At 44.4% G+C, this 12,107-nt stretch overlaps 1 protein-coding gene across 1 annotated transcript in view; it reads right to left on the bottom strand.

The window, feature by feature from the left end:
• nhsa (Nance-Horan syndrome a (congenital cataracts and dental anomalies)) overlaps positions 1 to 8,427 on the bottom strand; it is a 60,165-nt gene extending 51,738 nt beyond the window's left edge. Inside the window, exon 1 of the mRNA XM_071487037.1 lies at positions 8,007 to 8,427. Coding sequence (XP_071343138.1) covers positions 8,007 to 8,286 — 280 coding nt within the window. The 5' untranslated portion in view covers positions 8,287 to 8,427. The remainder of the gene's footprint in view (positions 1 to 8,006) is intronic.
• Between the last annotated feature and the right edge of the window lie 3,680 nt (positions 8,428 to 12,107).

The raw sequence follows: 12,107 nt of genomic DNA, 5'->3' as shown, positions 1-12,107 counted from the left end.
TTAGATCAGAACATATGAAAAACTGAAAATATAAAATGGCAGAAGATCTGTTCTGTCTGTGGATGTTTCTGATTCTTGCTGAATGTAATTATCATCTAATTATCTTTTATAAAGTACAAAGAGTGAGATAGCTGTAACTTGCTTAGTAACTTGGTGATCCTGTAGCTGTAGGAGCCTCCATATGAGACACTTCGATCGGTGACTGTGTGTTTGTGTGTGACACAGTGTGACATCACTGATGAAGCCAGAGCCAATAAATACCCACGTCTACTGCAGGGTCATTTGACCAGGGAGTGAATGCTGGTTGTACCCTTTTCCATAGGCGACAAAGAAGAAGAGAGAAGAGAGGCTCTGAGCCTGACTGACTGTGTGACTGAAACAAAATATAGCAGATTTCAGGTAAAACCAAATCCTGCAAGGTTGGATGGTAGGTCCGGGTGGGCGGGGCTTGGGGCGTGGCTGAGAGCAGTGACTGCTTTGTTGTGTCCTGACAGCTGGTTTTAAGGCTCAGTTTCTGAATACAGGCTGTGTGCATTTCTCTGTGGACTGAGGCTTTGATACTTTCACAGTATTAATATAGAACCTAGACCTGCTTTATAATCAGAAAACACATGGACATCTACCTTTATACAGTATGGGACCTTTAAATGTTAACTGTTGCAGCTCACATCAGAGCAGATATAAACACTGTTGAATCTATTCTTCTCTTGAGTTTTTGGTTTTGGAAACACCCACAACTTTTTTAATGCATTTTGCCTCAGGCTGAGGGATTTAGTGAATGGACAGTGTCAGCCCATTCAAAAAAAAAAAATCAGTGTAAAGAGAAATCAAGGAGATCATATTGTCTTATCCTAAACCGATGAGCGCACCATTCATCCACGCCCTCATATCCAGCAGGTGCTTTCTTTGCTTTATTCATGTGACGGCAGGGCGATTGTTTAAAAGGTTCTTTCAACTTTAAAGACTCAACCTGGCTGATCCACTCGTACATGGAGGAGAGGTGAGGGGAGTTCACATTCCACTCAAATCCCAGTCTAAACACCTGCATGGCAAAGACTGCAAACGCACATGTTTCCTTCCTGCTAAAATACCAGATCAGTTTCAACTCACATTTCCCACATTATCCAGTGTTTTCAGACTTTAGGTTTCTCTTAACTACTCATGAGAGTGTCTTTTGAAAATGTCCACTATGACATTCAGATTTGCATAGATCACTTCTGCACCGGTAGTCTTTCAAACAGCATAGGAGGATTTACTAAATATAAGGCTCCTTTTCTACAGTCACCGCCTCAGATCCTTTATCTTTCATTTCCCTCTAATCTCACCCTGCAGACATTGAGCCAGCTATTACCACGGAGTAAGACAAGGAGAGTTCATAAGAATTTTACTTGGCTTTTTATCTTCTCTTGCTGCAAAGATCCAGAGATGTGTCTCAAAGATTTCTGTAAGAATAGTTCAGTTGCGTAATATATAAGTCTGTCTCTGAGGTGGTAGCGGCCTGGATGGAGGAGGAGGGGGACTGTGGACAGGCAGAGAAGCAGGTTGGGAGATCATATCTTTTAAAGACAGCTTGAGTGAGAAGAGGAAAAACCACGCAGGTGGCCTGAAATGCTCCTGGCTAGTGGCGGCAAGACAAAGGCCAGCTGACGATCAGTTTTATAACCCTCTGAGCTGTCAATATTTCTCCAGGTTGCCACGGAAAAGAATGTGGTGAGGTGTTAACCTCAGTACGCTTCAGTAAAGTTAGTTTAACTTAAAGTCAGATGTGTGTTTATTTTATCTTTGGAGGAAATCTTGTAGTTTCAGCTTCATGTGGGTTCAGACAGATGTCCAGAGAACATCTGGCCTGAAGTGAGGTCACACTCATCTTCATTCTGTGCACAAAATTACACACAGAACTTCAATTGTTCTGACACAAGAGGACTATTTGCAGAGAAGGAAGTAGCAGGTAACACAGGTCATGAGAACTACAACATGCAACAGGCATGTGTGGAATTATGTAGTAGTATCTTTGCTGTAGCTCAATGGGTGATTTAAAACTGTGCAACTCTTAGAAAAAGGAGGAAGGAAAGGAAAGAAACGTGCACAAGGAGCCATGCAGCTGTTGGTGGCTCATGAGTGACAACCTGTAGGGAAGAGTTCACTTCACTTATTGAGTTGACTCTGACACTTGAATCATGCCTGGCCCTGGACTGGGTTTTGCCGTTCCGCTGACCTGTGGCTATTCAGCATCATGTCAAACGTTAAATCCAATCTAATTGGCCGGTCAAGTCTTCAGAGGCCGGGTGATAAGATAGATGGAGGCGGCTGTGTTTGTTCTTTTGTGTTCTGAAGGGGGTGTGTGGAGGGGGTTGGGAGGTCAGCAAGCTTTTGAGGAGAGGGGGTGGATGACTATGCCCCCCACCTCTTCTTCAGGACAGACTTGAATTGTCGCCCTAGTCACACTCAGGACTCCATAAAGAGTAATGACTGCTGGGGATGTGTTATTAAATAAGTGAGTGTTTGTGTGTGAGAGACACACACACACACACTTCAGGGCAAGGAGACAGCTTATCGTGGCCCCCAATATCTGCAGCAGGAAACACAATCACCCCTCGCCAACAACAAACCAGAGCTTAACTTCCTCTGGAGGAACCTGACGTTAGAAAAACACACACGTCCATTCACACACTAAACACAAATGTTGGTGTATATACGTGAAAATATACAGACGACCAGCAGAGGGATTTTTAGGTGAGTGTGTGGACCCCCACGCTGAGGAGCACTTGCTGTCCTGGAGGGTCCCACCGCAGGAATGTAAAGCGTAATCACTCGCACGTTTTCCGCAAGTGCACCAATGCAAAACCTTAACCCTCATTTTAACAAAATGTCTCCTTTCATAAACAAACACAGCCTCCGGTTTCTCCCCCATCTCTCCCCCCAATCACACCAGCCATCCAGGCCAATTTGTGGGGGTGCAAGGTCCCAGAAGTGCAAGCGAGTACTGTGGTTTCCTGGTCACTGGCTGTTTGGAATGCTTGACTTGACAGAACGGTTCAGCAGAAACCACTTAAATCGCGGGCCAGGCCGTCCACCGGGGGCCGAGGTGCTGAGACACACACGTCGTTAATGGAGGAAACCTTCAGCTCGACTCGGTGCAGAGACCACATCTCTCATTTCAATGCCAAATCACTCTGACAATAATGTGTTTATACCGTGTTATCAAGTTACAACACTGAACGCTGAACAAAGCCGTTCATAGTTTGATACTTGTTTCATGCTCTGGACCCAAAAATTGCAAAGTCAGTGCTGAATATGAGCCCAGAGAGCAGATATAAACATTGACATCAGCTATAAGACAGTTGAATGAAAGGAACAAGCCACAGCATCAAGGCTGTCTGGGCCTTCTCAGTGCCTGTCTAAGAGGAAGGGCAGGAAGGGGGGTGGGGGGGTGGGGGGGTGCAGGAATGAGTGAGCAAGTCTTTGAAATGTGCTCTGTAATTAGAAGGGGTACTATATCAACGGCAGGTTGCCTGGACCTGCAGAAATATGCTCACGGTTCTGATAATGACAGAGACAGAGAGGTGGAGGCTCTTGATCCTGTTATAAATCCTGTCTTTTCTTTGTGTGAACGATTTCAGATCTTTGTTCACTTTACGGAAACAGACTGTGACTGGAGTCATTAATATGTTGCTACGTCTGATCCCGCCAACAACACTGAACTCCAATACTTGATAATGGAGTTGTTCTGATTCCGATACCATTATTGGAAACACTGCCTAAAATACGGGATCGGGAATCAGCGAGTCATGGTACCACCTAATGTATTAATAAACTTTACAGTTTCAAACCAGGCTAAAACTGCACTTTTCCTGGAAACCAATTCTTCGCTGCTCTGAATCTGTAACCTACACAGGAAGTTGCGCTGCGCAGCCACTGACAACTACTGTTATAGAGCAGCAAAGAAGAATTGATTTCCAGGTAAACATTTGTTCATGTTTTACAATGAGCCATACAGCAGTGACAGCAAGAACATCAGATCCATACAGGGTTAGAATGGTTGATACAGCTATTACATTTTTTTAACACGTTAGTATCAGATCGTACTCTGTATGGGCCGACACACAAGTTCAGGTGTGGGAATCAGTATCTGTACGGAGAAAATGGGAACATCTCTACTTGATAAATGAATATGGGACCACTGAAGAGAGCGCTGCTGATATGAATTCCAACATTGACTGATATTGACCTTGGATGTAGTGTGCATTGACTCGCCGCTGTCGCCTCACTTAGTGGAGTCCCAGTAATGGCTGGACCGGGTCAGTTAAATGATGCAGGGAGGGCGGACTGACAACAGGCTAATGTGGTTTCCTGCCCTGAGCTGCTCTAGTGGAGTTTATAGTAGTAGTAGAGATGATGTGCTACTGACACTGTCCACAGAAACTTTCATTCCAGGTCAGCGAGGCTCACAGAGCTGCACGAACATCAGTGAGCTGCAGTGGACGACTGGCTCTGGAGTCAAGTCAAGAGACAGAGAGGAAAGAAAGCATTGAGCAGGAAGACACGGGCGCTCAACCTTACTACAAGGGTTGAAAGCAGCACAGTGGAAAGTCTGAAGCACCTTTAAGCAAAGCAGTGAGAAGTTTAAGTCTTTCCTAAAATGTTACATAACATGTAGCACATTTCAAGCCTGTTATCGTGTGAACAGATTTAATTAAACTGACTGTACTCAACACTTACACATGCACACACAGTCACAGAGTCAGCTGGTCAATTAAAACCCAAGACTGTAAAAAACGAGCCCACAGGTCGTCTGTGCAGCAGGTCACTATGACCCATAGTTAGGTTTTGTTGCTAGCCGACATCTAGTGGTCATAGTAATGATGACAGGAGCAAAGGGAAAAGTGCGATGACGAGACAACTGTGTTCGATTCATATGTGTAGTAGCAGTTTATGTTGTTTGTTTCTATTATCCATGGCCATTCGACAAAGTTAGCCACATTGTTTTTATTGTAACCATGACAACAAAGAGCTTCTCATATTGAGGAAATACTTATATTAACCCAAATCGCCATCTTTTCCTAAACCTAACCAAGCCATGATCATTATTATATTAACCATGGCAACAAGGGCAGATACTGTTTGTTGCTCTCGTACAGTCCACTTGTTTATCATTGTAACCATGACAACCAAGGGTGTGGTACCCCTGCTGCCATAGGGGTGCTGTTTCACTCCTATGAGTTGTATGAGAGGGTAGAAGAAAACGACCTGTGTGGTTGTTCAGGTGAAACTGAAAGGTGAATTCTACACTAACGTTATTTCCTCCAGCAGCAACATGACTGCACTTTGCTCGTCTCAGAGATAAGACACTCATCCGGTCTGTCCTTCTATGTGGGGCACACAATCTCCCTAATTATGCACTGATGTGAAATGAAAATACTTTGTTGTGCAGAGCATTTTGTCAATGAATTACAGCTGCACTGAAGGTTTATGATTTAATACTACAACAGATAGCATGTCTTATCACTTCCAACTAAATACTTTAGAGTTACCAGATTATCATGTAAGACTGTGCAAACAGTCTGCAAAACTAATGCTCTATTGGGAATCTGGATCCTTGTATCCATAATGAGCAGAGAGAGACTGTGAGACTGTTGCTTTGCTCTTTTTGGTATTGTGAGGCAGTCACTGGTGCGGTCTGCACGAGGAATGTGGTAAACTTGCCAGCCATGTGCTCTTGGACCAGAAAAGCCAGAGGGCCACTTGCCACCACAAGTATTACAGCTCCCCCTCAGCACTGAGCCAGTGTAACTTGAAACCCCATCAGAGTGCTCTAACATGGGACCGCACCACAGAGCCCAGTCTGGCTGAGGAGCTCTGATGGTAGTCCAACGCAGACACTGATGGGGTGTCACAGGAGAGCTGTCCAAACACAGGGCTGAGTGATACATGCCAGGCGCCGGGTTGTGTGTGTGTGTGTGTGTGTGTGTGTGAGGCTACGACGAGCAGAGAGAGAGAGAGAGTGTTTTATTTTTCATCATTACTGAAACATTTTAAGGTGTGTTGTGTTTGTCTGAAAGAAACTCTTGTATTGTTTAGCTGGACTCCACTGTATAAGTAGTCACATCAATCAATCTCCAACAGTGGGAGCATCACTTAGGTGTCTATATATAGACGTGCAAGAGCACTAAGTACAGCTCTTGTATAGCTAGTTTTGTAGATAGAGAATACAAGACTGGATATGAGATGGGCCAACAGTGACAGAGAGACTCTGCACTTCCAGCAAAAATGTGTCATTTAACCTGAACATGTCAGCATCTCACCCAGTGGTTAAAAACAAGCCTGCATACAGATATCACCACAGAGGGAGGCGGAGGACAGCTAGATGTAAAGATTGGTTGTCTGATGCACCAACAGTCCAACACTGCCCTGACGAACAGGTGGCTGTGTTGGGACGGGGCTTGTAACACCCTCAGTATCTGGTCCTGCACTATCCAATATGGTGGAAGGATCTGTGGCTGAGTCCCCCAGCAGTCGTCCCATGGACAGGTCGCAGCCACATCATAAAAGCCCACCCCCGCCTACAAAACTCACCGTGCCTTGAACTGCTCCATTTACACTAATTGTCATTCAGATGAGGGGGGGGCTCTGTTGTTTAAGGCTGCCCCTGACACCATTAACATGAAAGGCACAATTAAGAGTAATTAGGCTTTTTCAGGCAAAAGGGGTTATCTGGTAACCTAGCACGCAACACCCCCTGCACAACATGTAGCATGAAAACAGCATTTCAGCTGTTAAAATGACACAACAAGGCCGCTGATGGACCCGACAACAAATCCAGTTACCTTTGACGCACACTTTCAGGATAACCCATGATAAGGATGACTGAGAACAGACGTGTTCAAAACGTGCAACTTAGTGCGACCACACTTACAGCCGCTGCACAGACCAGCCCATGAAGAACAAACAAATCTCTGCAGACATCTCAGTCAGGTTTAAGAGGGGTCGGGGTCTGTGTTTTGGTTGAGTCAGGCAGCTGATAAATACCTTTAGGCAAAGTTACCCATTCACAGACCACAGGAAGCAGGGTCTGGGGAGCATGCACTGACTTGCTCAGCCTAACAGGGTAAATGCACTGGGGTATGTCCAGGCTGGAGAAACTGTTCCAGGCAGGGACATTTTTGGGGGTAGTGAGGGGTGCGCACACACACTCACACACACGCACACACACCAATATCACATCCAACATCACACCACCCACCACTCACCACATGGGGGGTGGGGTGGGGTGGGGGTGGGGGGTATTCACAGAGATTAAAAGAGCCAGGGCCACATGCTGTGTTATCAGGGTAATGAATTCTTACCGGTGACCAAGCAAAGTTCAACACATGCAGCAGGACAACTGCGAGGAGCAGAGCATCCTGCAGCACAGCCTCGGAGCTCCAGGAATTCAGCTCATGTATGGTAGTCTCTCTTATACGGTGGGGTCCATCAGTGACTTTTAGACCCCACCCTTTAATGACAAAAATACACCGACACACAAAGGTGTTTTCAAACGTAAAAAAAAAACCCAAAACATTTTGATGAAGCTCACACATGTAAACTGGCTCCACAGGACCAGCATGTCTCATCAATGATAAACACAATGGAGTCACCTGTCACTTCATTCTGGCTGCAGGAGGCCGTAACGTTGCACTGTGACCTTGCTATAAAACGCAGCAGCATCCACTCTGACACTCGCCCCGCAGCGTGGGGGGGCCGGGCCACAGCAGTGCGTGTTTCCCGTAAATGACCACCTGGCTACAAAAACTGCGAGAGAAATATTACAACTAAACTATTACGACTTCAAGTGATGAAGAAATGAAATGACGGGGCGGCGTACTGTACTTTTCAGCGGGTTAAAGAGCGCTGTGAGTGGGGTGACTGTATTTTGTATCTGCGTCACTGTGGCTGTAGAGACTGAGAGTGAGCCGGTGACAGAGAGTGAAGAGGAAGCCTCTACGAGCCAGAGAGGGGCGAGTACTTACGCACAGCCTCCTGTTTGGGGTCCAGCTCGGAGCAGTTCTGCTGAAGTCGGTTAATCTTACTCTGCAGCCCCCTGACCCGCAGGTTGGTGGAGCTGAGGTCGTTTTCCAGCTCCTGGAATATGGAGCAGGCATGTTTGGCCAGGTCCGACAGCTGCCGCAGGGTCCGAGACAGAGCCACATTACTGATGGAGACCAGATCCTCGAAAAGCAGACCCTCCTCGTTGGGGATTTGATACCTGCACAGTAACTGAGGTTCCACGACTCGTTTGGCAAATGGCATGTTGGTGTGGACCGGGGAATAAATCCAGCAAAAGTCACCCAAGGGTGAGCAGAAAGCAGTTCTTTCCCCTCGACCCCTGATCCAGTTTTTCTGAGTTCAGCTGCTGCTGATGCCCCCCATCCCTTCATCTGTTAGAGAGGACTGCTGAGCTCCTCGCCGCTGCGCCGGGTCGTCTGCTGCCCGAGTGCCGAGCGCTCCTCACTGCTCCAAAGTAGAGGTGGTTTTTAAAAAACGGCGGGAGCAAGACCTGGAGTGGAGTCCCAGGCTTTCCTGGATCCGGACTTCTCTGCCTGTTGGATTCACAGTCGCCAGGAAAAATGAATGCAACGGTCCTGCAGTACTTCTGTGGGACACTGAACACATCACAGGGACAACTAATGTGTGTAAATGAACATTATACATATTACTCAATTGTCCCAGGGGAAAGAAACGACAGAGTCAAACGGCAAAAGATTGATTTTATTAATTAACTTGATTACTTTTAAAATGATCCTTGTGGTTTTTGTGCTTTATTTCCAATAAGCATGCAAACCACTCTGCTTAATTCATCATCAACACAAGGACATGTCAGTGAAGGGAGAGCCTGTCCATTTTCATGAATTCCTCCCTTGCTTTTAAAGTAGAACTGAGGAGATGAGTTGATTAATGAGTGAATGAATGAACTTCCTTCATATAGCACCTCTCATGCAAAACAATGCAGCTCAAAGTGTTTTACAATAAAAACACAGGTCCAGAAAAAACAGAAAAATTATAAACTAGTATTAACACAGCTAATGTTACTATAAAATCATATTATCATAATTTATATTGTATCAAATGAAATATTATGAAACAATGTTTAGATAAATTAAGACACACAGCTGTTAGTAATAAGCTGCTTTTAGTTGTTGTTTGAAACTGTCCACTGAGGCAGCAAAAAACAGCATCCCCAAGGGTTTTTGTGGTGACCCTGGGAATAGTTAAAAATGCAGCAGGGTTCGTGGAGGATCGTGGAAACACAGGGAGTGTGTGATAAAAGAGGGGGCCAGGCCATTTAGGCCCTTAAAACTAAAAGAGGAACTTTAAAATCAATTCCATAAGATACAGCGAGCCAGTGCAGACTGTGCAGAACAGGAGAAATATGTCCTCTCATTTTAGTTTTTGTTAAACCCCTGGCAGCAGCATTCTGGACAGTCTGTAGATTAACAGTAGTTGTCAGTAGTTGTATTACAGCGTTGTTGTACAGATAATAAAAAGTCGTTGGGGTTAATGAATTAAAATGTAAAATTGAGATCAGAATCTAAAATGACAAGATGTTTCTTACTTGGTGTTTCTGAGTCTAACTGACTCATCATTCAGGTCATCCACTGGTTCCAGTTTTCTTATCCTTCTAATGAAAAGGTTTTAACCATTTCAATGTGTCACCTTCGACTCTGTCTGTGATGGACATTTTTAATCTATTAACTGAGGACATAGCTGTCAGATTAATCATGATGCAGCCCTACTTTTAACTATCACCTCATTTTCACAGCTGACAACAAAGGAAATGTTTATGACTTGCACACAGGTGATGTAACGTACCCATCACACTGCTTCTGTTAATCACACTGAGGTCTGACTGTACTATCAGTGCACTGTACTGTAGGGCTTCTGTTTATTTGTTGGGGGGGAAACCAACAAAGGAATACAATAGTTGCTTTATACATTTATGATGTCTGATGAAACTATATCAGAGTGATAACTTGTCATATTCTCCTGTCTAGGTTGATTTTTGCGTTCACCTCTGTGTGCAGACCTGACAGCCAGCTCCAAGCTTCATTCACATTTGCTGAATGAGTGTTTAGTTAAATCCCAGCAGCTGACGGGGCCAGAATCAGCAGAGGTGACGGCCTATATGCCCTTCCTGTGGCCTAACTAATGTCCACACCAGAAGTGCAACCTTTGCAAAGCCCGGTGTGGGACAAAGGAGAGACGAGAGAAACGGCGTATGTCGTCATCTTTGAGTAATGGTGCTGCAACAAAAGGCCTAACTTGACCAGACAAAAGCTGATAATCTTTGTTGTGAGAGGAGACAGCTTTAACTTTTAGCCTCTGTGGAGATATGGGTACAGTTTATTTACACTGAACCTAGAAACAGTGATCTTCATGTCTTTGCCTGCCAACAGAGTTTGTTTCATTTGATCAACTTTGAGATTCTAAATGAAAATAGTCTCAATTCTGTCTGAGAGCACTAAATATCACCGTCTCCAGGTAGAGGAATCATTAATAGTAATAACCATGTAGGTAATAATAACCCAGCATGAGATAGCGAGATGGCAATTATATCAAACAGGCATATACTTAGAGACAACACATGGAGGACACATATAGTTTCGTCATCATGTGCAGCTGTCATCTTGAAATGCAAACCAAACACTTTTAAGTGGTATTTATAGTTCAGTGAGAATGGCTCCTTGTTAAGCTGTCTGGTTTAATCTACAAACGCCCTCCTCTCCTGATGTATATGATGAAATACAGCCTGCAGTATGGGGGGAGCTACTGTGCGTTGAAGCAGCAGGTACCGACACGCAGGACTGTGCCAAGTATTGGTTATGGCACTGAGGAGCTGTGAGAGCGCCGTGTTGTCGTCTGGCACCCTGTGTCTGTCTCCCAGCCTGAACTCCTTCACTCCAGCTCATTCATTTCTCAGATGTGGGAGCAACATATTATCCCACAATGCCTTTTCACACAGGCTCAAACGTCGCTCAGCTGTTTTCCTTGGATTTCAGAAACTGTTTCATTCTGCTCTTTCTTAAAAAAAGTCCTGTGATTTCAATCACCCACAAGGATTCATCCAGTTTTTCAGATCTCGGCTGGGCTCAATTTAATCTTGCAGAATTTTTCACATCCTGAAAATAAATTATATACTGTATCTCCAGGAAAAATGAGACGTAAAATACATGAACCGTTCAAACTGTAAAAAGAGCCTGCAGCCATGCTACTGGCTCTGTGAGGCTGTACTTAGGCACAGCTAAATGCTAACACTAGTTTGTTAACATGCTCTCTGTGACAGTGCTAACATGCTGATGTAAAGCAGGTGTAATGTTACTTAACTAGCAACTTATTTGTTTGTTTGATAGTGACAATGCTGTTAATGCTAATGAACATCAGTTAATGAACTTAAGCACAAAATACACAATGTAAAGATGTCAGATTGTAGCAAAAATGCTAAACTGGCGCGTTAGCATGCAAACATTTACTAATTGGCACTAAATGCAGCTGAGGTTGATGGGAATATTATTAGTTTTGCAGGTATTTGTTCATCCAGTCGTTGTCAACCAAAACCTGTAAACTTCATTGCCATCTCTCAAGCTAGCATGCAGCTAGCATGGCTAAAAATGATAGTGTAGGAAAAATGTCCAGATACATCAAATCATTGATAAATGAAAAAAGTAGCTTGTTACAGGCCTTGGAGTTGAGTAGTGAGTTTGAATGCAACACAGATGAAAGAGAAATAGGCATATTAAAGTGAGGTGTCTAAATGGGAGCCAAGTGTGTCAGTGGATATTTTTGGACTGCAGTGGCGGAGCGTCTGGGAATACAGCCATCAGTAGTGATCTGCTTGACCCTCGCTTGTTGTGTCTGTCGGAGAAAGCACAGCTGCTTTGTGAGGGCCAGAGGGTGAGGACTGCAGCCTCTTTTGCTCTCATTTGTGTGATATGATAATGACGTCTGATGCATCTGTTAATGTGTCCGAACATCAATGTCACAGCCTTTTGAGAGCTAAAAGTGAGAGGAATTAAATGTTTTTTTTATTTTCCATAAATTTATTTGGAAGTTCTTTTTTTTTGCAGTTTTTGTTT

Source organism: Trachinotus anak, unplaced genomic scaffold, assembly GCF_046630095.1.
Source record: "Trachinotus anak isolate AG129_WGS33_773 ecotype Australia unplaced genomic scaffold, CSIRO_AGI_Tana_v1 ptg000010l, whole genome shotgun sequence".
In the NCBI taxonomy this organism is placed as follows: Eukaryota; Metazoa; Chordata; class Actinopteri; order Carangiformes; family Carangidae; genus Trachinotus; species Trachinotus anak.
This window is presented reverse-complemented; position numbering and strand designations above follow the sequence as displayed.